This window comes from Choristoneura fumiferana, chromosome Z (assembly GCF_025370935.1).
Source record: "Choristoneura fumiferana chromosome Z, NRCan_CFum_1, whole genome shotgun sequence".
NCBI lineage: Eukaryota > Metazoa > Arthropoda > Insecta > Lepidoptera > Tortricidae > Choristoneura > Choristoneura fumiferana.
In genome coordinates, this window is record NC_133472.1 from 40,497,797 (window position 1) to 40,525,544 (window position 27,748).

The 27,748-nt window shown below is 39.0% G+C and overlaps 1 protein-coding gene across 1 annotated transcript; it reads left to right on the forward strand.

The window, feature by feature from the left end:
• The first annotated feature begins 438 nt into the window (after nt 1-438).
• Nucleotides 439-27,576, forward strand: LOC141436976 (ATP-binding cassette sub-family F member 2). Its single transcript, XM_074100134.1, has 12 exons — nt 439-529; nt 758-925; nt 7,914-8,120; nt 12,096-12,284; nt 13,594-13,737; nt 19,123-19,246; nt 19,920-20,118; nt 20,658-20,837; nt 21,672-21,812; nt 22,276-22,467; nt 23,063-23,266; nt 24,847-27,576. The coding sequence occupies exons 2-12, from the start codon at nt 775-777 to the stop codon at nt 24,979-24,981; spliced, it is 1,866 nt and encodes a 621-aa protein (XP_073956235.1). The 5' UTR covers nt 439-529; nt 758-774; the 3' UTR covers nt 24,982-27,576.
• The last annotated feature ends 172 nt before the right edge of the window (nt 27,577-27,748 follow it).

The following is a 27,748-nucleotide window of genomic DNA, read 5'->3' on the forward strand; positions in this document are numbered from 1 at the left end:
CCATTGAAACAAGACAAGAATAGTTTTTGGTAATTTTTCTGTAGAATCATGCCCACTACTTTTGGCGCTTGGCACATTTTGGTGGTTCCGGTGGCAGTATATTCTGTATATCACTAGCAAATAGGGACTGTCTGTTTTTATACAGTCATTCATAATGTACAAACATAAAACTACGAAGTGCAAAATTCTATCTTCGTAAGTAAGTATTGTTTTTTTTTTTTCCAGCGATAAAACTCAACATCTTCAGCTTTATCGCTATATTTCACTTGATTTGACGCTGAAAACTTAAATGAGCGTCGAGTGACTTGCATGTGGCCGCGTCTACTACGAGAACCTGTCAGATAAGTGTACAATGACGTGTGTACCAACATAACAGAAAGAAAATTGACACAACAGCTGCGCATTTGACAGTTCATGGTAGAAATTTGGAATGACATCGGGTATCACCTCTCAATTTTCAATGCTCTTTCTTTTCAGAGCAGCACGTGTAGACGCGACGTCTTGCTAATCATCTTATAAAATAATTTGGGTAATTTGATAATTATAAATCCTTTCGCCAAAACTAACGTTAGCGAAGAATAGTCAGTGAAATAAGTAACCCGTATACACCCAGAAAAGGTCATAGCACTTAACGGAACCCGTGGAAAATACCATAGTGTTACTGTCGTCGGTGTGCAGTGAATTGAGTTTTTTACGATTTCAGTGTAAGCTTGTGCGGTGGTGACGCATTGATACAGTTTTTTGTTTTGATTTTTAGCTTAGGTAGCGAGCAAAATGCCTTCCGACGCAAAGAAGCGCGCGCAACAGAAGAAAAAGGAGCAGGCGACGAGTAGAAACAAGAAGCCTGTTACCCGGGTTACGACCGAGGGAACGGAGAATGGGACCGCGACCAACGGGAAGGAAGAGCGGGAGCTCACGATGGAAGGTAGGTTCTGCACGTCATTTGACAAGCCTGTGCCCTTTTACTTCCGGGAGAGCACCAAACGTGGTTCACGCGTATGGCTAATGACCGGCGTCGCGACATTTGTAATCGAATTAGTCTAGAATAGGGCGATGGTTTGACGTTCAAACGTGTCAACGCGATATACGACATCATTTCGGAGTGACCCTACTAACATGAAACTACCATGAGACACTGATATTAAATGATATTGTAACGGATAATTCACATCTTAAACATGAGTTACAATATGATCAATATGATTCATTTAATATGATCCTACTAATATTATAAATGCATAAGTTTGTGCAGTGTGTGCATGTGTTGGTTCCTCTTTCATGCTGAAACATCTGAATGGATTTGGACGAAATGTGATACGTAGTTAGTTAAGTCTGGAATAACATATAAGCTAGTTTTTATCCTGATATGCCCATAGGATAGGGACAAAAACTCAAAATAATTATCGCTGGGCTTAGTCATAAAAATTTGCGAATTTTTTTCGAGTTAAGTGCACCTGTGTGACTATGCCAGCCTCATTGGAAGACTCGACCACATTCATCAAACACTTCTCCTGCATTGTCCAGATTATCTGGCTACAAAGAAGTGCCTGATGAACCTGTAAATACCGGACAACTCAAAATAATATTCACTGCACCATTGAACAGGTCCAAATCACTCAAATACCTCTCACGGCTATCCTTAGTACACACTCCACCAAAAAATGTACTAAGTCCTCAATCCTATACATCCTATAATCCTATTTTTTTCCTATTTTGAATGCATCATCAATGAGAACCACTTTGTACTGTTTGGGAATTCGTATTAAAGCGTGACAAGTCTGTACGTATAATTCGGTAGAACTCTGTTGCAGTCAGCATTTGCCGCACTTATCAATAAATCTTGATAGAGGCTACTGAGGCTCCCTGCAACGGTTCCACCAAGTGTCACATATGAACCTATCAAGGTATAGTAAAATTCCAAGATAACGGTTCAACTTCCTGATCTATGGATAACGCATGCAAAGCTGCAGGTAAACTCAAGTGATCTTTTTAGTTATCGGAAAACAAATTGTTTTTCATCTCTCCTGTTTGGAAAGTTTAATTTTCATGGGTAGATAGCCGGGTGGAAAATTGCGTTTTCATCTCTTGGGTGGAAAGTATTTTTTATTTTTCGATTTGCCATGGAGTGGAAGATAATTGAATTACGTCAATGACACTTTTTTTAGGACCAAAGAGTTTATACTCATATACAACACTGGAGGTTGAACGCCTAAAATCCGTTTGAAACAAGAAATTTGATCTTTATTACGTCACAAACATATTCCATCTCTTTCTTTAGTTAGGTTAAGAAAGAGATGGAAGTCATTTGTGAAATATGAAAGAAAGAGATGGAATATATAAATAAGTAATAATGGTCAAACTTCTTCATTCGGCGTTCAAGGTACACTTTTGTGTATAAGCTCCTTGGTTGTGACCAACTTGATTTTTTTTTGTAGTCGGCCATGGCAAGTGGCCAGTTGAAAAGGTACCGTTGGAGGTTGGATATAAGTAAATTCAATTGATTATTATTCTCATTTTTTGTATTTTTTTACTTTCCTCACAGTCAAAATGAAAAGTAGAGTGTCTAACTCAGGTGAAATTACCCATTTCCCCTCGAACTATTGGCGCTTTCACTTCGTTCGAGCGAAATATCTCGGGTGAAATGGGTCACTTTCCACCCTTGGTTATCAATCTACTATTTAATACAAGTTCTTCTGATGACTAAACATCACACCGACGGTGGGCGCGGGTCGGGTCGTGCGTCCATATACCGCCATGTAAACACGCCCGTCGCCCGCGCACCACCCGCACCCGTCGCCTGTGTGTGTTGGATTTAAATGGGAATGCAATATGAAATACATACATTTTCCTACCCATGTATTTGTTGATATTGCGTGCCAATGCTTATGTAACCATAGGTGGTTAAGCACTTTATTACTTTTGCTGTCAAGTGCAGGAGATTTATGCTTTTACATACATTATGCTCAATATACCTATGGGCTTCGCCCGCGTGGAATTCGGTTATCGCGCGCTGTTCCCTCGGGAACTGTGCATTTTTCCGGGATAAAAAATAGCCTATGTCACTCTCTGGCCCTTAAAACAATCTCTACGCCAAAAATATACACGCACATATTTTTTTTTGTCATGCAAAAGCGACACGACACTGCAACTGAGTGCACATCTAGAAAAAGGAATACTGCTATTTACATTTATCTGTGCACTCAAGTCTAATTACCGTGTCACTAGTGCGGTAAAAAATCGGTACGGTAATTAGACAGGTGCTCGATAAAATGAGAATGGCCGTGGATTTGTAATTACCTACACAAAAGAACGATTGACTATTTCTCAAAAAGTTGTCCATTTTTAAATTTTTCACTTGTCCACTTATTTAAAAATATATATATATATTTGCTGAGGCTATTTCACCACAAAAAATAAGTAATATTGTTTTTAAATATATACAAAACCTTGTGGTAAAAGTGATAAAAAGTCAGATAATCTTTGTTGTTGGATCCAATAGAGTTATGATGTTTTTTTTTTATTTATTTTTTTATTCAACTGGATAAAATTACGATGGCATGCAGTAACAAAATTACGATTTTTCCTCACAAGATTTCGTGACGTTTTCCTAACGTCAAGAAATTTTGGATGTTTTATGTTTATTTACCTATATAGTTTAGGTTTTCTGATCTCGTCCTAATAGGGTTAATAATTTCTTGACAAAAGTGATTTCTTGATAATTTCATGACAGGACAACTTTTTGAGAAATACTTGATTTCACAAGCTAGTTTTTTTTTTTATATTCTACACTATTCATTTAATCAACTTCAAACCAACTCTAGCTATTTGGTCTCCAATATTTAGTTTATTTTTGTTTCTCAACTGGTAAATGAGCGCAATAGAAAGTTTTCAATGCAAAAAAAACAGCATCTCAGTTTCATCAACAGACTTTATCGCAACGTGATTAAAGGTGATACTACAATAGTACATTATTGCAGTCTGCTCACGGTTCAGTGGGCAAGTGGCTTGTAGTTCTGATTTTATAACAAGACCTGCTAAACTATTATTAATTCATGATAGCTTTTATTTGAAATTAGCTATTGCCCGCGACTCTGTTCGTGTAGAATTCGGTTATCGGTAACCCGCGCTAACTATTCAATTTTCCGGGATTTTTATCATCCTGTTTTTATCATAATTTTTATTATCCTGTGTCCTTCCCCGGGATTCAAAATATCTGTACACCGAATTACATCTAAATCGGTTCTGCGGTTTAGACGTGAAAAGGTAATAAACAAACAAACAGACTTGAGGTGTAAAACATTAATAGAATACTAGAGTTTACCCGCGGCTTCGCACGCGTAAGCTATTCGATCTGGTACAATTGAAATTCCGAGATTTTATAAATTTTCCCATGGGAATTCCCATAATTTATATAGTGGTCTTAATTGAGGTTGTGTTAAGAACAACCTGTCCAAAATTTTAAGACTAAACCCAGCGGTTGAAATTTCAAGATTTTATCCCTATCCCGTTGGAATATCGGGATAAAAAGTAGCCTATGTGTTATTCCAGATGTCCAGCTATCTACATACCAAATTTAATCCAAACCCGTCCAGCCGTTTGAGGGTGAAGGAGTATCAAACACACGCACACACACACAAACTTGCGCATTTATAATAGTATAGTAGGATAATTAAAGTCTTTACAAGATAAATGGGAAGGCAAAGAGGGGAAAACGAGGCCGTTTCAGTCCGTTAACCACTAACGCGTCGTCGTTGGGGTAGACGAGTTCTTGAGTGGAGACCACGGATCGGCAAACGTAGCGTAGGACGGCCTCAGACTCGGTGGAGCGATGATCTTCGCAGGGCGGCTGGCTGGATGAGAGTGGCCGAGGATCGTGCTCAGTGGCGTGCCATGGGAGAGGCCTATGTCCAGCAGTGGACGAACATAGGCTGATGATGATGATGATGATTGCCTGTGTTGGTTTGGTTGGTAGCTATTTTGCTATGTGGTGGTCGTCTCGGCCGTGCGTTAGAAGATGAAATCATTTTCCGGCTCGCTGGAGGTTTAGGTATGCAAAGTCAGAAGGAATATAAAGTGTTTTAGGTGCTGAACTACTGAAGGTATAATCGAGGATTAATATATTACTGAAATGCATTACATAATGTCATAGCCTATATTGAGGAGACTTTCCCCCTGTTTCACCATCCTATGACTAAATTTATCTGACGGATAAATGTGATGCCGTCCCTGTTTGTTTCGTCCGAATAGACTAAGACGGCATCACGTTTATCCGTCAAATAAAATTAACCAGTGGGCGGTGAAACAGCCCTTTTTTTTAAGCTACTACCAGTGTGCCTAGTTAATTTTAGTCAGTCGGATTTGGGTCGATTGGATAGTTTCCTAGGTAAAAAAATAGTAGATTGTACAACAAGAGCATAAAACGAGCCATTTTACTTATGACGGCACGGCAAGGGTGGATAGACACGTTAAGGGGAAAATGGGTTTAATGCTCGAGTTACACTGCTTTTCACTTTGATTGCGAGAAAATGAAATAACAACAGTAGAAACAGTTATTCACTTACTATGTAGGTATGTACCTTTTATCTAAGTGAAAATCAGAGTGTAAAACTCGAGCATTAAACCCATTTTCCCCCGAAGTGTTTATCCACGACATGGCTATGTGAACGTCTTGGGTAAAATTGCTCGTTTTATGCTCTTTACATTCTACTATTTATGCTAGCTAGTGCATAAAGTAAAATCTTTGTCTAAGACCAAGGTGTTAACAGCCATATACAAAAACAAAAGGATTCTTTAAATTTTATCAATACTTTTTAATTTCTATTCTAACTATTGTTATTTCATTACCTCGCAATTGATGTGAAAAGCAGAGTGTAAAACTTGAGCATTAAACCCATTTTCCCTTCGACATGTCTATCCATCCTCGCCGTACCGGCTCGGTACATAAACGTATCGGGTAAAATATCTCGTTTCATGATCTTGTTGTACAATCTACTATTTGTTTAATTGTCAAAAGATGAAATACGAGTCCAATATTTTCAACCGACTTCAAAAAAGGAGGAAGTTCTCATTATATTTTAAAGGATACCTTCCTATTGCATATAATCCCGGAATATCAATTCAGCTGTTGGATCTAATGAAAAACGTGTGCGAAGCCGCGGTTAAAAATAGTGGAGTAAGAAGTAAAAGCTATAATTTTGAGATTGTGGATTGGGCGACTGAAAAACAGCGTTTGTTAGCCAAGGGACTTTGTTCTGCAAGGCGCAGGCATAAGCTAGCGACTCGGCTGTTTTCCATTTTGATAGTTTGATTGTACTTATTATTTGTGATGTACCTATGTAGAATTTGTAAGCAAACTATTTAATAAATATCTTTTATTATTATTATTTTACTGACGATTTTTTAACTAGGTCAAGCTAACAGGTGTTCATTAGCCACCACGGAACTATTTCACAGTAAACGCCCATAGTGACATCGCATTATATAACAAGGAAAATCTTAATGAATGACTTCTTTGAAAAGAAGAATTATTATCCTTGACCGTACGACCTAGTATTTATCGACCCGGTATGTTCGCGTCATTATTGCACTAACTGATAATTCGTGCTTTTATGGCAAATTTGAGGGTTTGATTTAGCAGGTTATCTATTAAACGTAGCGTAGAGTATACAGTCTGCACCCTATTCGTTCAATGAAGGCTGTCGCGTATGAATTCGCCGCTAGAGGCGCTAGTGTAGCGTGAGGTCTCCAAAATGTCAAATGTCACTGTTTTGGGGTGAGCTACGCGGGTTTATTTATAATTAGAATAATTTTGTGAATATTTTGCAATACCTGAAATTAATTGTGGCAAATATGCGTTACGGGGCAATGAATGTCTGTGTTTTGAGACAGTTTGTCTTTCGGAAACCTTTGTCCCCCCTTATTTCCGAACAAAACAGGACTACGCAACACTGTTGCATGCTCGATATTTTATGGTAAGGTTTTAAGGTATTAAATATGATTTAAATGTAAATTTTGTTTTCACGCCCGTAATAACAAACTAACCACTATACCTCAGGCAAGACCTTTTTCTAAAGTGGCGCCAACTGGTGAGCGTGAATACGGTAGCCCTAGCCCTCAATATTTAATCCCAGCTTACGGGATTTTTTACTTAAATAACTTACATTGTTTGTGTGTAACATAACATTTTTTGCCTCAAAATTTTCAAATATTTTATTTTACTAAACTTTACCAAGCTCGTAGTACTTCGTTATTCCGGTCACTTTTTCTCATTTGTTAGTTTATCCCGTTGTCCAAGAGACAACAAACAGTGAGAGAGCCTTTAAAAAAAATAGTCCATAAAATGTTGGGAATGTAACTATGACAAAATGTGTGCTCAGTGGATTTTAATCACAGTAGACAACATTTAGAAACTCATGGTTTAAGAGTTGTCCAAGGGACGTGTAGCCATGGCAATGAGGTACAAGAAAAATTTGAGTGACCCTTGTGTACCTTCAGCCTCTTTGGTTAATCAATTTTATTCTATCCCGTTACTCAGGAGACATGAATGATACACTTTCTTAGAAAAATGTTGGCAATGTTACTATTAAATTAGCATGTTTAGGAGATGAGCCATGAAGGGATTTCTTTAAAACTGTAACAACTCATAACTTTTAGTGGATTTCGGGTCTTGGATGTTTAATATGTATTTCAGTATGTATTTATCTATATAAGTATGTTTATCCGTTGCCTAGTGCTCATAGTATAAGCTTTGCTTAGTTTGGGACTAGGTCAATTAGTGTCAAGTGTCCCATGATATTTGTACTCTGTAAAATAATACTTTTAATAAGTAACTCAGGAGAAGACTGAAAAGTTGAGCCGCCCTCGTATCATACTGGTAAAGAATACTGAATTGTATTGTAACATTTTATTTGCAGAGGCTCTTTGTCTGAAGCTCGAAGAGGAGGCAAAGATGAACTCGGAGGCCCGTTCCTGCACCGGTTCACTGGCGGTGCACCCTCGCTCCCGTGACATCAAGATCGCCAACTTCTCCATCACCTTCTATGGCAGTGAACTGCTTCAGGACACTCTGCTCGAGTTGAATTGCGGCCGGCGGTACGGGCTCGTCGGGCTGAATGGATGTGGTACGTTGATTATGATCCAGCGGCGGATTTGCGGGCGAGCTGAAAGCGAGGCGTGCGCGCAGAGATATCGCTGCGAGCGCGCAGCTGCGTAATATGGTCTAAGATCCGAACTTGAAAAGATCTTCACCGGTCTGATAACAGAATGAAACGTATTTTATAATAAATGTAGTATATTGGAAATGAATTTGCTAAAAAATCCTGGACAGACTATATTTAATTATTTTTCAAAAAAATATTTCGAGGGTATTCTGGCAAAACAGAATAAGTGCAATTAAAAAAAAATAGTTACTTACTAAGGCATACTCAACTTTTTCTGCTTTATTTATCTAGCAAAACTGTATAATTAAATAAATATTGTGCACTTATCCGGTTCTCCCAGAATACCCTCGGTTTTTAATAAATTTTTGTTGCATCATCGAGACAATAAGAAAATTTTATATTGTTTTAAAGTATAAAACCAATAGAAATGTAGACGTTAGATTTGCTATTGTTTATCTGGACGAACTACTGGGTTGCCAGGTATATACTTATACAGTATGTCGATGCCAGTTACTTTCACTTGATTAATTAATAGAACAAATTATATATCAACGTAAGCGTTGTTTTATTGTGAACATGTTGATATAGGGTTGTCTGCATTTAATTAAAAATCATTTAAAAAAATAGCCTGTCCAGGATTTTTTTAGCAAAACCATTTCTAATATATTTTCTAATATAAAATACATTTCATTATATTTTTACACTTTGAAGCCATAATTATCACAGAAGCAATAAAAAAGTATAAAAACTAGTGTTAATTTTAACACTTTAAATAAAAACTAAAATGAAAAAGGTCTGGTGACTACTGTCTCTGTTAAAAAACTTAAACAATCACAAAAGATTATTTGGTATTTTAGAGCTGGTTACCATTTTGAAGTCCCGACTGGTGTTTCAAAAGACTTGAGTCTTTTAGCTACTTAACATAGTCCTAGACTTGTTTTTTTCCTTTTTAGGGTTCCGTAGTCACCTAGGAACCCTTATAGTTTCGCCATGTCTGTCCGTCTGTCTGTCCGCGGCTAAGCTCAGAGACCGTTAGTACATACTAAAAAGCTTTAATTTGGCTTGAATACAGCGCGTATTTTTGATACTACCTCAAACTTTAAGGGCAGTTAGTGAAGGCCCTAATAATCACATTTTATTATGTTTTAGTAAAAATTTACTTATTATTTTCCTTGCAAAATTAATTAGCACGCAATGTATCACTACGCGATACTACTTTGTTTTTATTCTAAACGTCGCACTTGTTGACAGAACGCTTCTCTCGTATCAAATTATTGTACGCATTACATTGCTGCTCGAAAATATTTCAAAAATTAATTACGCTCTGGTAGTTAATGCTAAATTAACAATTGGTTTTGATATCGGTTCACAGCACTTAAATCTTCGTCTGGTTTACAGTTTGAGGTAGTATCTGATATACATATCAGTCACTCACGCCGACAAACTTACTTGATTTTTTCTTCATGGCTACGGAACCCATAGAGATTGTAATTCCCTAATGTTTGTATGTATCTGGGGCCCGCGTCAGCACGCAAGTAAACAGTGTAGAGTATATAAACAATTACATATTAAACGCTATGCAAAGCGAAATATTGAATAATGCATCCTATCAAAGCCTTTGCGATGTTTTTGAGATCTTAATGCATGTATCTGTGCTATGCGCCCTTTTTGCATTAAGTCGCAATTGCCTGTGTGGAACAGTGAACCCTATGCGAGTGTATTACGGTGTAATGTTGGTTACTTGTTTAGTGTACTTGGGTTATATTGAAGTGTCTTTTGGTGGGTAGTTAAAGGGCTTGCAGTCGGTGGATGGTTCAGTCGTCAATAGTTTTGGTGTTAGGCGTGACGCTGCGTGCGGGTTGACAAGATTTTTTTTATTGTTTTTTTTTTAACCGCTATCAAAAATTCTTACTGTTTTTGTCGTGTATAAATTGTGCGTTCTCGACTGAATGTATACACGCTTAGTTTTAATTTACGCAATGGATTTTAATGCTTTTTCCATCAGTAGATAGTGATTCAAGAGGAAGGTTTATACGCGATGATTTTTAATCGGTGGTCAAGAGTTGAAAAATATTAATAACTAGTTAGAATCGAAGTCAACAGGCGCTGTCTTGATTGGAGGCAGTTAGCTTATTGCTTAATTAAATTAATTACAATTAACTGTCTTATTAAAACAAATTACTACTGGATACATGGTCGTCATTTAGTAAGTCATTAATTGTTGAGTTATCTAAGGGCCCCCCGTAATTCTTAGATTGTACGTCAGTGACACTTTGACAATGACAACTTTATTACTCAGAAGGTAAAGGAAAAGCTGTTGAAAAAGTTTTTAAGCTTATAGATAGCAAAATTAGTTATTTTCAAAATAAAAAATAATATCAAGAGGAAAAAATCTGCGGTTCCATGTAATTGTGACTTAATAGTGACCGCTATCAATAACTGAATTAGAAACATTGTTACATGATCACCGATTAAAAATATATACTATACTATGTATGTGTGTAACTAGCGACTCGCCCCGGCCCCGTCCCGGTGTAGGTTTGGTAAAGGGGAGAAGAATGTGAAGTTACAGCTTTTAGATTATAGACTTTTTGGCTTTTTTTGTTTTAGATTAACCCATGCAAAGCCGGGGTCGCTAGTTGTTAATAAGTATGTTGATGTTAACTTTTAGATTCTCGATCCGGACGCGGCGTCACGCCAACAATCAAGAACTATAGCCCCAAATAGTACAAATAGGAAATGATCTAGTCATTTAGCACTAGTAAAATGTGATCTCAGTGTAGAGTTTAGCAAGCAGTGTAGTATAGTTTAGCAAGCAGTGTAGTATAGTTTAGCAAGCAGTGTAGTGTAGTTTAGCAAGCAGTGTAGTCTAGTTTAGCAAGCAGTGTAATATAGTTAGCAAACAGTGTAGTATAGTTTAGCAAGCAGTGTAGTATAGTTTAGCAAGCAGTGTAATATAGTTTAGCAAGCAGTGTAGTATAGTTTAGCAAGCAGTGTAGTCTAGTTTAGCAAGCAGTGTAGTGTAGTTTAGCAAGCAGTGTAGTATAGTTTAGTAAGCAGCTTTGATCGGGTAAGATTCTTCAATTGATTAACCGATTCCTTTGTTTGAGATTATTGTACAGTCGCACGAACTGATATATTATTATGTACCAGGTTGGAACCTTTTAGTAATCAATTTTGCTATGATTTCCTTGACATTAGTAGAAGAAAGGTTGCTGGGTATATGATTTAGTTTGTTCGACTGTACCTACGTCTTAGAAAATAGTCTGGAACTTGCGACCTAATAATTGACCCCCGATGCAAAAAGAGGGATGTTATTAGTTTGACGCATGTGTTATCTTATCATATATTGAATTTGAAATGAAAGTGGCAGGGCTTTTTTTGTCTCACTTTAAGTTGCCAAACTTTTTACGGCGTAGTCGTGGTCTTCCGTCGAGGAATAGTATGGAACCTCAATGACGACTATTTTAGAAAAAACCGGCCTAAGTGCGAGTCGGACTCGCGCACGAAGGGTTCCGTACCATTATCTATACAACATTAGACATTAGCAAAAAAACACGTTTGTTGTGTGGAAGCCCCCCTTAAATATTTATTTTATTATTTATTTTTAATGTGTATTTCAAAATGGATTATTTTTCTGAATGTATTTTGCTGACGTATTGATTTGAGATACGTGATTTTTTCAGATTAGTGACGATACATTCTCATTGATATAAAATAGAGTGTATCACACGGCAGCAAAATGTATTTTCCTCGCCGCGCCACGTTTCTACTTGAATCGCTCGCTTTGCTCAGTTTTCAAAATAGCACCCTCGCCGTAAAAATATCCTTTTCTTTGTGATCTTCACCACGCTAACGCCGCTACCTCTACTACCCCTGTATAACATCCGAGGTTTCCTCCTTGGCAACTCAACCGCAAGTCGCCTTTGTTCGCAGGCAAGTCGTCGCTGCTCTCGGCGCTGGGTCGTCGCGAGGTTCCTATCCCGGAGCACATCGACATCTTCCATCTCACGCGCGAGATGCCCGCCTCCGATAAGACCGCGCTACAGTGCGTCATGGAGGTGGACGAGGAACGAGTCAAGCTGGAGAAGCTGGCGGAAGAGCTGGCTCACTGCGAAGATGACGGTAACACTGACCACTGTGACCAATTTCTGATTTAAACTTATGGCTGTATCCTCCTACGGCCTAAGTCAAAGTCCAAGTCAAAGTCAAAGTCAAAATATCTTTATTCAATTTAGGCTATAACAAGCACCCATGAATGTCAAAAAAAATCTACCACCGGTTCGGAAAAACCTTTGTTGTGAAGAATCCGGCAAGAAACTCAACGAGGTATATTTTTTTTAAACAGATTTACAATATTATTATATGATATGTATACATCACAAGTATTTAACACAACTTTATTTTTAACAGTAGGTTCGCTATTTGAAGGGATCGCTAATGCGGATCGGAATTATTTCCAAATATCCCTGTCCATGATATAATCATTAACTTTATAATACGCCTTTGATATTAAATTAATGTCTTCTTGACAATAGATCTGAATTTTGTATCCGTTTCATTTATAATATTTTTTGGAATTTTATTATAAAAACGTATGCAATTTCCCAGAAAAGACTTTTTGGTTTTAGCCAGTCTGTAAGATGGAACTTTAAGCTTCCCTGTGTTTCTAGTAGCGTTTGGCTTATCGACGTTAGTGGGAAAATCACATATGTTCTTCCTAACATACATGATTATTTCAAAAACATAAAGCGACGGCAGGGTTAGGATACCTGTTTCCTTAAAAAAAGATCTTAAAGATTCACGCGTCTTCAAATTATAAATCCTCGTGTCCTATATAGGACTGTACGAGTATGGTGACATCGAACTCTCTTATAAGTGATGTAACTAATACCAAGCCAGCAATCGCCATTCCAGCCCCGACTAATATAAAGCTTTTTTCAAAAATGGTGAATTCTAAATTAGAATAAACTTTGTCTCAAAACATACATTTCATTTCATAAAAAAAACTGCAGGTGTATTTTTCCACCGAAAACACCACAAGCTGTTTCGGACCCAATAAAAAAAGACCGGAGTTCCAACAAAATAACTGATACTGGCCATTTGAGTTGGCTGTATGCATACGACTTGTGCCGACATTTCCATAGCCGTTTTAACTTTTTAAAAAGTTTGAACGGCATTAATGGATTTTGTATGCAACATAATTGTCGAGATAGCGAGCTAGCAATCATTTTTAACTTTTAATTTTTCACTGACCATAAAATATGCACTTCGCCTTCTGATATGTAAAGAATAATGTCAAACTTTACGGAAATTTTTGAGAAGATAATACGTCAGGGCCGGCAAGATACGAAGTTCTGATTTTGCACTTCGTAGTATAAGGCTTGCTTGGCGTAATCTGTGAACACCAGTAAAGCTGTCTCGTTGTTTGCAGAGTCCCAGGACCAGCTGATGGACGTGTATGAGCGTTTGGACGACCTGAGCGCGGACACGGCGGAGGCGCGCGCCGCCAACATCCTCAACGGGCTCGGCTTCACCAAGTCAATGCAGCAGCAGGCCACCAAGGACTTCTCCGGAGGTAATACCTTCAAGATTGTCGTTTGAATGTAACACTCAAGAAAAATTTTTTAAGGCGCTGTACGTAGTGAAAACTACAATTTTAGAAAATATTTAAAATATACTTACACAATACTTACAACTGCAATTTTTTTATATGTATATTTTCAGTCTATTAGCTAGTTTTTGACTTCATCAAAAACACGATTGCTGACAAAAACCTCGATAGATTATTTTTTTGAAAAAGAGCCTTCATTTACACGTTAAACCAAATATTTGAAAACTATTATGAATATCAACACAAAATTTGCTTTATTAAATAGTTTTTAGTAGATTTAGATTTATGCTTCATAGATTTTCAATAGGTTGAGTACATCAATCATACCAATTTATTTCGTCTTTGGCAAAAAAAAACGGTGCTAGCGCGCGGCGGCGGCCAAGTATTTCCCAGTCGCCAGTACACGCGTGTACGTAGTCGACGACGGACCTGTGCACATTTTTCTAACGCGCTAGTACTACTTTTGAGAGCAAATAATATGGGTAATCGCAGTATTAAAAAAATTAAGCGAAAGAGGAAACGCATAAGTGAACTCAGAGCACATATGAGAAGCATTAGAGTACCTAAACGGTAAGTACCTACCACACACTAATCGACCGGCCGGAGTCGGGCCGAGTCAGCAGGGCTACTACGAAACTCCGTGTCGTGCGGCCCCTCTCGCTCTCGTACTAAATAGTATAAGTGTCAGAGGGACCGCAACCCACGAACTTCGAGTTCGTAGTAGCCCTGCTGAGCGGATTTCACATTCGTACTACGACCGCAAGCTGGTTGGCGCGGGCCTCGGCTGCTCATGGAAGCGGACGGCTTCGTCCAGATTCTACCGCGACTGCCATACAAATTGTAGGCACGTTGTATAACCTATACTACTCACGGCGAATATGCGGCGAACCTTGCGGCTACTATGAAACTCGAAACTCGAAGTTCGTATCGTACCATCCCTCTCGCTCTCGTATTAAATAGTATAAGTGTCAGAGGGACCGCAACCCACGATCTTCGAGTTTCGTAGCAGCCCTGCTGAGCGGATTTCACATTCGTACTACGACCGCAAGCTGGTTGGCGCGGGCCTCGGCTGCTCACGGACGCGGACGGCTTCGTCCAGATTCTACCGCGACTGCCATACAAATTGTAGGCACGTTGTATAACCAGATACTACTCACGGCGAACATGCGGCGAACCTTGCGGCTACTACGAAACTCGAAACTCGAAGTTCGTATCGTACCGTCCCTCTCGCTCTCGTATTAAATAGTATAGTGTCAGAGGGACCGCACGACACGAACTTCTAGTTTCGAGTTTCGTAGTAGCCCTGCTTGATCCCTTTGACAGTTTCACTGACATTTCTGATAGTAGATGCAACAGTTTCGATCTAAGTTTAGATTTTCTCATTTTTTTGCAGGCAAAGGTAATATCTTGCATTCAGCCAAGTTATTTAACATAAATTATTTTAATAAAATAAGATGGTTGCACTTGGTTGCACTAGTAAATTATTGACAAAAAACATGTACTCCAACTGCAATCCGGCTGCAAAATGGGAGTTTGGATGCAGTTATTGCGCAGTTAGTACAACTGCACCAGCATTGGACCCGACTGTCAGAGGACTGCATTCCAACTGCCATTTTAGGCAGTCGGAGTGCAGTTCTTACGCAGTTCTGATGTAGTTCTGCCATTTTACAGCCGGATTGCAATTGGAATGCGGTCCGTGTGTACCAGACCGTACATTACGACGCCTACCGCCTACCTTATCAGCGACTTGTTTATTATAGGAACTTCGATTTGTAATTTACCTTCACGTAAATCAAGATTGGTTTTTTGGAATGTTTTTATATTTTTTATTTCCATTCTAATTTTTTTTTTTCTCTTACGGTCATCCCGTAAAACCTAAATTGAAAATACAAACTGAAATATAGATGCACAGAAAAACCAGAAAAATAAGACCAGCACTGGCAATCGAACCCAGGTCCTCGGTATTCCGTACCGCGTGCTATACCGCTACACCACTGCCCGGTCAACCACCACTGCTGGTCACTGCATCTATATTTCAGTTTGTATTTTCAATTTTGAAATTAGTTTGTCTTTAATTTTTTCTCCCAAAATGTATCATCTTTAAGTAAAAGTGAAATAAAGTGCCCGGTTAAAGTGTAGCCTTTAGAAATGGACTTGAAAAATGTATCAAAGAAAACGAAATTCAGATGTAGAATTATGAAAAGGAAACTAAAACTACTGAAATTAACAAAAATAGTAACTGGTATGACCAGATCCAAGGTCTCCATGTCACGTGTCGAGCACAGTGTATATTTGCTGTGTGGAGTGGTAAAAATCATCTCCTCAAAACAGTAATCATACTTATAGATGATACATTTTGGGGAAAAAAATGAAAGACAAACTAATTTCATTTATATGGACTGGTTACTACCCGAAATTGTTGATTCCCGTCGAGCTCGGGGAATGCCACTAAGGGAAAAAGAATCTTCATCAAAAATAACTGTAGAACCTCCTCTGGCTGAAGAAAAAGAACTTTCTTTTACATATCTATACTTTTCAAGCGACGAAAATAGGGAAAACATCGCTTCATGCTCCAGACAATCAACTTTGGAATCTCCTCTGACTGAAGATAAATAACTTTCTCCTACATATCCATACTTCTCAAGTCACGAAAATAAGAAAAGCATCGCTTCATGCTCCAGACAATTTTGGAAGAGCTATAAATTTATTAAAAACTAATTGTTGCCGTCGACTGCGTCCGCGCGGAATCCGATTTAGAGCAATTTTTTATTATATCCAAAAATATTTATTTTCCGTAACATAAAGTATTCTAAATGTTGACCAGACTAATAAGCTATCTAACTAACTAATTTGGCTCAAGGACCCAAAGAGGGTCTTGGCCTCCGAAACAAGAGCATGCCATCTGTCCCGATCGTGCACAGCCTCTTGCCAGTCGTGGTCGTGGAGACGTCGATGATCCGCCTGGACACTGTCCTCCCAGCGTACGCTCTTTCGGCAGCCCGATCCTCTCCCATTCGTAGTAGGTGGCCGAACCAGCGAAGTCTGTGTGATTTTGTTACGCCGATGATGTTGGGTTCAGCCACCAGCTCCTGGATCTCTCTCTTTTTACGGATCCTCCACGTGCCGTCGTCTCTCTTGACAGGTCCCAGGATCTTACGCAAAACCTTCCTTTCCGCTACAAGGAGTTGATATTCCTCTTTGTGTGTTAGTGTCCAGGCCTCACAGCCATACATAAGGACAGGTCTTACGACAGTTTTATAGATCCTTAACTTTGTATTCCTGCTGAGAAGCCTGGACAACAACACCAATAAGCTATAACTACACAAAATTTCGTTGATTTCTGTTTAGTAGTTTCTGGCCCATAGAGCTTATGGGAACGGAAGCATTACCATTTCCTCTGTACCGCTCTGCTTTCAGAGCATGACATTAGTGCGTGTGAGCTAACTTTGGGGGTGGCAGACGTGAGCTTGCCTTCGGAATACAAAAGCTTAATGGTTGCTTGACCTGAAATGTATATTTCAGATTTTTATTTTATTTATGACGGTGGAAGCATTCTACACTTCTACTGAACGTAGATATAGTTTAGATATAGTTAGTGTTTAGTTTTGTAACTAAGGGACCCCATACATCCCTGTATTATATTAATATTTTTTTTGTAATTTTTTCTTTAATTGTATACTGTACTGTGTTTTTTAGTACCTATTTTATTTGCAATTATTTTATTTTGAAAAAACGACTTTCTGCCAAGTTTCTTGCGGCGCATTCTTCTTGACAATTAATAATGATGGTCTTTCCGAAAGCGCTGGTAGTTTAAAAAATGACGTGTAAAAGTGCCCATTGCGGCCTATTTACTGAATAAATGATTTCATTTCATTTTTTATTTGTATTGATTTACCTTTATATCCTTTTCATCATATCTATCTATCGACCTATTCAGTCTAAATGTCTATCCATTACCTACGTTACAAATCAAACTGTGGGCATGAAGAGGCATAAATAATTTGTTTATTACCAAGACTATTCATATTAAACGAAGATTTTCTTTATTAAACCAAAAAATGTGTAATTATAATTTTAAGGAAAAATCCGGAATTCACATTAACCAGAATACGGATACAAACAGAATAAGGCCGTCAACGGGCTGCGTGACAGACGCGCAAGGCGCCCCGCATTCGCCTCCACCGCGTCGTCTGCTTCACCCCCTCAAATACCGAAAATTCTTCTATAAGCGCGCCTTAACAAAAAAATAAAACCGCCGAATAACTGAAAATCAAATAATAATATTTTATTCTGTTTTTAGTATATTTGTTGTTATAGCGGCAACAGAAATACATAATCTGAGAAAATTTCAAAAATTTCAATCACGGTTCTTGAGATACAGCCTGGTGACAGACGGATAGTCAGACGGACAGCGGTATCTTAGTAATAGGGTCCCGTTTTTACCCTTTGGGTATGGAACCTTAAAATAGTAGGTTGTACGCAAGACCATAAAACGAATTATTTTACCCAAGACGTTCATATAGCTAGTCACGTCGAGGGGGAAATGGGTTTAATGCTCGAGTTTTACACACTGCTTTTCCCTTCGATTGCGAAAAAATGAAATAGCTGCAGAAATGGAAACAATTTTTCACTTACTATGTACCTTTTACTTTTCCTCCGCTATTAAATTATTATATTTTTTTAGCTTTATTCATTTATTTTAAAAAGTGATTTAAAAAATATGCAGAAACTTTTTTGTTTGTGGCTGATGACACCTGATTTGATGACCTTGGTCTTAGAGGAAGATTTTACTTTATCCAACAGAGCATAAAAAATATTTTTTCACTTCTCATGGTCGTAAAGTTCATGTTTATGCAGGATCTAGGCGACATAAAATGACTTTTTATGCACTAGCGCATAAAGTAAAATATTCGTCTAAGACCAAGGTAATCCAGGTGTCAACAGCCACAAACAAAAAAGTTTCTAGATATTTTATAAAAAAAAACTAATTTATTTAAAACTAAAAATCAATCAAAATAAATTAATAAAATTAAAAATATAATTATATAAGCATGAAAAATAAAAGGCACATAGAAAGTGAAAAACTGTTGCTATTTCATTTCCTCGCAATCTGAGTGAAAAGCAGAGTGTAAAACTCGAGCATTAAACCCATTTTCCCCTCGACGTGTCTATCCACCCTCGCCGTGCCGGCTCGGGTGGCTATATGAACGCCTTGGGTAAAATAGCTCGTTTTATGCTCTTGTTGTACAATCTACTATTAGTTATGTCGCCTAGATACAGCATAAACACGAACTTTACGAGCATGATAAGTGAAAACTATATATCACGTGTGTGTCCTTGTGTGTGTAGGTTGGCGCATGCGTATAGCGTTGGCGCGGGCGCTGTACGTGAAGCCGCACTTGCTGCTGCTGGACGAGCCGACCAACCATCTGGATCTGGACGCGTGCGTGTGGCTCGAGGAGGAGCTCAAACAGTAAGCACCGCTATACGTGTCGCTACATGGTTGCTTAGCTTGCGATATAACTATTGGGTCAATCAACTTTTTTGGTGTTGTTATTCGATCTCGTGACCCAGGAGACATCAGTGATATGTGTGTACTTTCCTCGAAAAATGTTTGCAATATACTATTAGGAGATGAGCCGTGAAGGAGTTCCCTGAAAACTGTCACGACTCCTAAAACCTACTAGTACCCTATGAAATGTTACTTTTGTTATGTAACTCAGGAGACGTTACCATAGCAACAAGGTACACTAAAAAGTTGGTTGACCCTATTGCTAGACAAGTTTGTGCGTCACACTCGGTAGAACTCTGTTGCAGTCAGTGTTTGCTGCACTTATAAAAAAAAAATTGAATGAGGCCAATGCGAAAGAGTTCTATCGACAGTTAAGTTGGATGGCACTGCAATCAACAAAAAGCTTGTATTAAAAATGTATTTTTTAACTGTAATTTCTTACTTCTGCTCTGTTTTGTTGTTGTTAGGGCAAAATTTGTGAGTTCATTTTGCTCCACTTCCAGTGATCGGATTGACTAGAAATTTAGTATACATCTGTAAGTGGTGTGCCACTGCACGTACAGTGAACAAAGAGTACAGTGAGCAAAAGAAGCTTATAATATAAACTTATTCAAACATTGCATTCTCCCACCAGCTACAAACGCATTCTGGTGCTGATATCGCACTCTCAGGACTTCCTAAACGGCGTGTGCACTAACATAGTGCACTTGAACAAGCGCCGGCTGAAATACTACACGGGCAACTACGAGGCGTTCGTGCGCACGCGCGTCGAGCTGCTCGAGAACCAAATGAAACAGTACAACTGGGAGCAGGACCAGATCGCGCATATGAAGGTACGTGGCGACACTAGCGGCATCTAGTGGTGATACATATGTGAAGCAGGTATGTGGCGCGCATAGATACTAGATCGCTATGCTACTGTCACTGTAGTGATACGCTTGCAACAGATCGCAGATGAAAGTACGTTGTGGCGACCACAGCTCCTTCTAGTTGCAAATTTCATAATGCTATTCTGGCACAACGTACTTTACTTGGGTCAATCATTTTTTTACTGTTGTTATTCTGTCCCGTAACTCAGGGGACATCAGCGATTCACTTTATTAGATTTTTTTTTTTGCAATGACTTAGTTTGCTTAGGAGATGAGCCATGAAAGTATTGCCTTATAACTGTCACAATTCCTGATTTAGTGTATTTCTACCCCATAAAATAATAAGTAACCCAGGAGACGTTACCATAGCAAAAAGCTACACTAAAAAGTTGATTGACCCTGTTAGCCAACGTCAAATAGATCAAACATTTAGTGAAACGAATAATTAGTATAAAATCTGACGAAACAAAAGGGTACCATGTTAAAATGTGCCTCGTCCACAGAACTACATCGCCCGTTTCGGCCACGGCTCCGCGAAACTCGCGCGGCAGGCGCAGTCCAAAGAGAAGACTCTCGCCAAGATGGTGGCCCAGGGTCTGACTGAGAAGGTCACTGACGACAAGATCCTCAACTTCTACTTCCCGTCGTGCGGGAAGGTGCCGCCGCCCGTCATCATGGTTCAGGTTAGTCCCAACACATGAAATCTGTGGCATTACAATTTGATAATAATTCAAGCACGGCTTAGGTCCACTTGCAGGCTTTTTAATCTAGGTTTAAGTGGTCTTAAGTCCTGTCAGATCCATACATGAACTGTCAGTTTAAGCCTTAAATCGAGATTTAAAAAAGCCTACAAGACGTCTTTAGAGTCCTAAATGAACCGTGACAAATAGTTTTATTTATCTCTCTTCTTTTAGCTTCGATTATTCCTGTTTATTTAATGGTGTGATACTAAATAGATATTTTTTATTAAAATCTGATATTTAAATTCTTTTGTATTCTTTTGGATTAATGTTCTATCTTTGTCACTCTATGCTATTATAAGCAGGACAGGAACATTTCAAATTGTCAATTTGCTTACGAGTGTAGACCTGCTTTATAACTAACTGCATTTGTGACGAGACACTGCAGGGGTCAAATGAGGGTCTTTACTTAAATTTTGTTTATTTAATGCAGTTAATCACATTTTTGGAATCTGTCACAAGTCCTAACTTTATTGGATTTGTACCTGGGTCGAACTACTTTTTAGTGTAGCTGGTTGCCATGGTAACGTCTCCTGGGTCACTTATTAAAAGTATGATTTTATGGGGTACAAATCCACTAAAAGTTAGGAGCTGTGACAGTTTTAAGGCAATTCCTTTGTGGCTCATCTCCTAAGAATGATAATAGTATACATTGCAAACATTTTTCTAAGCAAGTGTATCACTGTCTCCTGAGTCACGGGACAGAGCAACACTAAAAAGTTGATTTGACGCATATAGGCTGGGATGATTTGAATATTGATTGCATCTGGTCCACAGAACGTGTCGTTCCGTTACAACGAGAACACCCCGTGGATCTACAAGAACTTGGAGTTCGGTATCGACCTGGACACCCGGCTGGCGCTCGTGGGGCCCAACGGCGCGGGCAAGTCTACGCTGCTCAAACTGTTGTACGGGGACGTAAGTACTGCTAACTTAATTTAATTCCTCTGTCATATTGAAAAAAATCAAAAAGTGCACACCTTAACTCAGGTAGTTAGAATTAACATTATTTTTTTCATTGTGACACGAAAATTAATGATACATTTAAATGGATAATGTTCGTGTGACAATGAAAAAATGTAGGAAAAAACACTGTTACTTTTTTTTTTCATTCACTCCAATTTCTTTTATTTGTACCTCTGCCACGACTGCCACGGCTAGGACCTTAAGAAATTAGCTTCCAATACCAAGATCATTTCGGCAAGCGGCCATCTTGACGCTGCTATCTTGTGTCGCGGGAAATTCAAAATAGGGCCACGTGACCAGATTTATCGCTGGAAACGAGCGTCGAGCGACTAGCATATGGCCACACCTTAAGGCGTGGCCTTCAGCGGGACGTATATGTATGGGCCGAGATGATGATGATGACGATTTTTTCCAGCTGGTGCCTTCAACCGGTATGATCCGTAAGAACTCCCACCTCCGCATTGGGCGTTACCACCAACATCTGCACGAGTTACTCGACCTGGACCTGTCGCCGTTGGACTACATGATGAAACAGTTCCCCGAAGTGCGAGAGAGGGAGGAGATGAGGAAGATCATCGGACGGTACGGGCTGACTGGGCGGCAACAGGTAATAGTACATTGTGTCTTAAGGGCGGTAAATAAAGAATTACGAACGAGAGTCTATTAGAAGCCTGAAGTCGAAGACTGAGTGCTTTAATGAGTTGATGTTCGTAATTATAGTACCGCCCGTGCGAAATACAATGTTTTTCATCACATTTGCGAGTAAATTTTAATATTTCTAAAAAAAATATAATTGTTCCAAATATTGGCGATACCTTAGGCTGCGCTCTTGACATTCCATACATCTGCCAAAGAAATCATAGCGAAGTTGATTATGAAAAGGTACCTACATGGTTCAGTTCCCCGACTGCCATCGATCTATCTGCCTTTTTTTAAATTTATTGTAAAATATCATATACACATTTATCATAAGAAATATTTCGCCAAATAGCAAAACAATTGCTTGGCGAACCAAAACGACTTGGCCCATCAAATTTTCAGCAACTTTTTGTCGTCCCCAGATGTGCCCGATGCGGCAACTGTCGGACGGGCAGCGTTTCAGAATAAAATTCTGCAACAATAAATGCCAAAAATGACTCCCAAATTTGTCATCAACATTAAACCGTGTCATCAAATTTTTAGCAGCTTGTTCTCGCCCCCAGGTGTGCCCGATGCGTCAACTGTCCGACGGGCAGCGCTGCCGCGTGGTGTTCGCGTGGCTTGCGTGGCAAACCCCCCACCTGTTGCTTATGGACGAGCCGACCAACCATCTCGATATGGAGACGATCGACGCGCTCGCCGACGCCATCAACGACTTCGACGGCGGAATGGTGCTGGTCAGCCACGACTTCAGGCTGATCAACCAGGTATATAATATTACTAGTGTTTACAAACTCAAACTCACGACATTTAATGGCATAAAAAACCGGGCAAGAAGGTGTCGGACACGCCCAAAATAGGGTTCCGTAGCCATTTCGAAAAAATTAAGTAATATTTTTCTAATTTCGCATTTTATACGGAATCTTCCAAGTTTAGGTATATTTTATACCTTAGGCTGCTATTTACTCTTAAACTATTAATAATTCTCAAGCTAACATAACTGTTATAGTTTTCCTTGTAAGTTTGATATACTTACTACCATCCTGAATTTTTTTTAATTTTTCCACCCACCGGTTTAGATTTTAGAGGGGGGGACGCTCGATTTTAATGAAAATTTGCACTTTAAAGTTGAATATTTCGCGAACAAATAATTGAATCGAAAAATCGTCTTAGCAAACCCCTAATGGTCCAACGATACCCCACACTATAGGGTTGGATGAGAAAAAAATAACCCCCAGTTTACGTCTATGGGAGGTACCAAAAAAAATTTTTTTTTGTTTTTAATGTATCATTTTGTCGGCATAGTTTACATATATATCCGTGCAAAATAACAGCTTTCTAGCATTGATAGTCTCTGAGCAAAGCCGCGGACGGACTGACATGGTGAAACTATAAGGGTTCCGTTTTTGCCATTTTGGTTTCGGAACCCTAAAAACAGTACATCACAACAAAAACACAGTAAAAACATAAATAGAAGAAGACGGAAAAATTAAAGACGTTGCGCTGTGGTGTGATGCCAAAAGGACTCAGCTCAGCATTTGCCGTAGCCCTGTAACCAGAGCTGCAGCGCTGGCTGGGCTGGTTTACCAGTGGCTAAGGGTAAATCTTTAGAAACAATACAGCAGTTGAATTGAAATTACGGGATTTTTCAAAATTCCCGTGGGCATTCCCGAAAATGACATCGTGTTTATCATTGGCGTTGCAAACGACCATGACAAATTCCATGACTAGCTCAGCGGTTATATTATTTCGAGACTTTGTCCCTATCCCACTGTACTGTTATTGTACTTATTTTTGGCGTACAATAACAGTAGATTGATAACCAAGGGTGGAAAGCGATCCATTTCACCCGATATATTTCTAGTAGTTCGAGGGGAAATGGGTAATGTCACCCGAGTTAGACACTCTACTTTTCATTTCGACTGTGATGAAAGTATAATACTACATAGAATGAATTTACTTATATCCAAGTATCCAACGTCCAACGATACCTTTTCGACTGGCCATTGCTACGGCCGACTATGTTGGAGGTTGAAAAAAAGTTTGACCTTTATTACTTATTTATATATTCCATCATTTTTTTTCACATTTCACGAATGACCAATCTCTTGCCCCCTAAAGAAAGAGATGGAATATGTTCGTGACGTAATAACTAATGAAGGTCTCATTTCATGTTACCGACCTTGGCTTCAACCTCCAAATCAGTTCTTGGCCATGACGTGCATTTACCGAAACGTGGTTTCATGACAAGCAATTAAGGTCGAGGGCTTTATTTGGGGGGTTACCTGAGATGTTGAAAATGAAAAGAATATTTGTGTTGTATTGAACATGCCTCTTTTGTCACCAGGTCGCCGAAGAAATCTGGATATGCGAGAACAGCACCGTCACAAAGTGGGAGGGCGGCATCCTAAAATACAAGGACCATCTCAAGTCTAAGATCCTCAAGGAGAACGCAGCAACGGCCGCCAAGATACGCAAATAGTCTAATGCTTAGCTATATTTAGTATTAATCGCGGTCCGAACGCACGGCAGGCACCACAACAGAATAGCAGAGGCCTTTGACACGACGCTGCGAACGATTTGCAATACATTGCGCGTGTTGCGAAGTGACCGCTGTGCGGGGGATGTGTCGACCGCGCAATGAATAGAGGGCTCGGTCGCCGCGCCGTTAGCTTTTAGCTACTTAAAGGTACGCAGTGTCAGCAATTAAACTACAGTGTTGAGTCATCATCAACGAAACGCGCTCCTAAAATATGCCAGGTTTCAATAGTAACGTTAGTAGTAAATTTAAAATTACATACAGATGGGTACTGTTTTCTCCTATGGTCTCCAGTTTGCCATAACGTTGTGTGAAACCTTGTTTTCAGGATTTTAGAAATGTCATCTTATAGAATGCTGTAGAATAGGTTAGTTTAGTGAGTAGAATTCTGGAGTCCTGTTTCACATAACTTTATGTATGACGAATGAAATGTGGTTCGGGCAAAGCCGTGGTGGCCTAGTGGTTTGACCTATCGCCTCTCAAGTAGAGGTTCGTGGGTTCAAACCCCGGCCCGCACCGCTGAATTTTTCGAAATTCATGTGCGAAATTACATTTGAAATTTACCACGAGTTTTACGGTGAAGGAAAACGTCGTGAGGAAACCTGCACACACCTGTGAAGTAATTCAGTGGTGTGTGTGAAGTCCCTAATCCGCACTGGGCCCGCGTGGGAACTGCAGCCCAAGCCCTCTCATTCTGAGAGGAGGCATGTGCCCAGCAGTGGGACGTAAATAGGCTGGGAGTCTGTCTTCTTATATTTTTTGTACCCACTGTTGCCTTGATGAAACACAGTTTTCCTCTTTAGTAGTAGTTTAGAAACCAATTCACTAGAAGCATCACACGACTAGAAAGACGGGTATGGGCGAGCTTGCTCGTATTACCACAAAACAGATAGGTACAGAATGCAATCTACATACAAAGTGCGCTTTAGCAACGCACACATAGACACTGCTCACGGACACGATATCTCGGACCGGTTGGGACCAGCGCGAGCGCGAGTGCCATCCGCTTGAGACACGCGTCTGTGAACTTTTTGTGCAATAATGGAGCAACAAAAAAGTTATTATAACTGTTCAATAGACGGTTGTTTAAATTCAACATTAAACGGTGAATTGTCGTTTTTTGAGCTACCAGTGGTAACGATGACATAATAATTAAAATAATTTAATGAAAGAAAGAAATAAATAAATAAAATATATTTATTCACAACACAAGACACAACAATATATAGTATTAAGTACAAATAGACAACACTTTAGTTATTATTAATTTATATTTCCATTCATCCCGTTTCATTCTCACCAATAAATCAAATATACGAGTGCCACTACCACGATAGTTTTTTGTGCATAAGCCATAGTTGACAACCCTCGAGCGACCCACGAGCGTGGGTATGAAAAGCGAAGTACATACATTGACTTCTGTACCTATCTGTTTTGTGGTATTACCATCTAAAATGGGGTTAACTTGATAATATAGCTGTCGAAATTCGTCGATGGATTGTGGTGCTACTGTCGCATCGTCCGTCCTCATTGGCAATGTACTTGTAGTGACATCTATTCTAGAATAGTCTTGGCATATTATTTTGGAGCTACCGATTGCGTTACGTCTGATGATGACGCACACATAAAACACGTTGCGGCTGTGTGCGTTAAATTGTTGGCGTGGAGATGGCCTTCTGCGCACATTTTATAGTTATACGACCATAGGGCCCGTTAAATTCATTATTCCTCCTCCGTAGTAGAGTCGCTAATGTATTATTAAATTAATGAATAAACGTGTCGAGCGCTCATTAATAAGGTGTACACGATAGTTTTGTTTTAATTCTAGATTTGTGCCCTTTCTCCTTACGATTAAGGTCGGAACTCGAACAGAAGGTCGGTTTTCTTTTTCTTTCTCTATCTATCTCCAGGAAACGGAAGAAAACCGACGAGCCCCGAGCGATATTAACATTCTGGTTGTACTGTATATTATTTTAACATCTTGTTATTCAACTGGGCGCGAAATCTAAGGTTAAAATAGACGATCCACGTAACGTGCTGTTATTATTGTATTTATTTTGTAACGTCCTTTATATGTTTTATATAAAATAGCCGGGAGGGATGACCATTTACACCTTTTGTATTTGTAAAAGAGTTCTACGGACCCTAAATACAAAATTGCTCTCGAAAAATTATGATTCTACATTTATTCAAATGTCTCTCTGCTGTCCATCCAATTCGACTTAGATGTACAAATAACTAATATTAAAACTATGTTTTAAGACTATGAGAATGCCTTGATTTCTAGACCGGAACCTTAGCTGGGCGTTGCTAACAAGCGATGTCATTAATCAGCATTTATGTCTAGAAGTGCTTAAACTTTTATCCAAATTTCCATTTTGATTTGTATGCGACTTTAGCTCAAATCATGCAAGTCAAAATTCAACTTTCTTTGGTCGGCATGAATTGTCATTCTTTCTGTGTAACTAATTTTAGTCCCAAGTGGCTGAAATTAAGATTTTAACCTACTTCAAAAAAGGAGGAGGTTCTATGTTCCAATGTTTGTATTTTCTATCGTCAATGCAGCAAACTTCCTACAAAAACAATGCGCGTGTGTTAAGAGCAACTGGCGTAAGAGGTTTTTCAACATATAACAAAATGCAACATATATAAAATGCTGATCTTAACCTTTTTATTAAAAAACGCTAGTGACATTTGTTTTTGCTTAACG

Bases quoted from the DNA above. Each gene is read 5' to 3' on its own strand.
- LOC141436976 (XM_074100134.1), top strand. From the start codon at position 775: ATGCCTTCCGACGCAAAGAAGCGCGCGCAACAGAAGAAAAAGGAGCAG. The intron at 19,247-19,919 runs GTAAGCACCGCT...TTCTCCCACCAG, and splicing joins CTCGAGGAGGAGCTCAAACA to CTACAAACGCATTCTGGTGC. The intron at 22,468-23,062 runs GTAATAGTACAT...TCTCGCCCCCAG, and splicing joins GGCTGACTGGGCGGCAACAG to GTGTGCCCGATGCGTCAACT.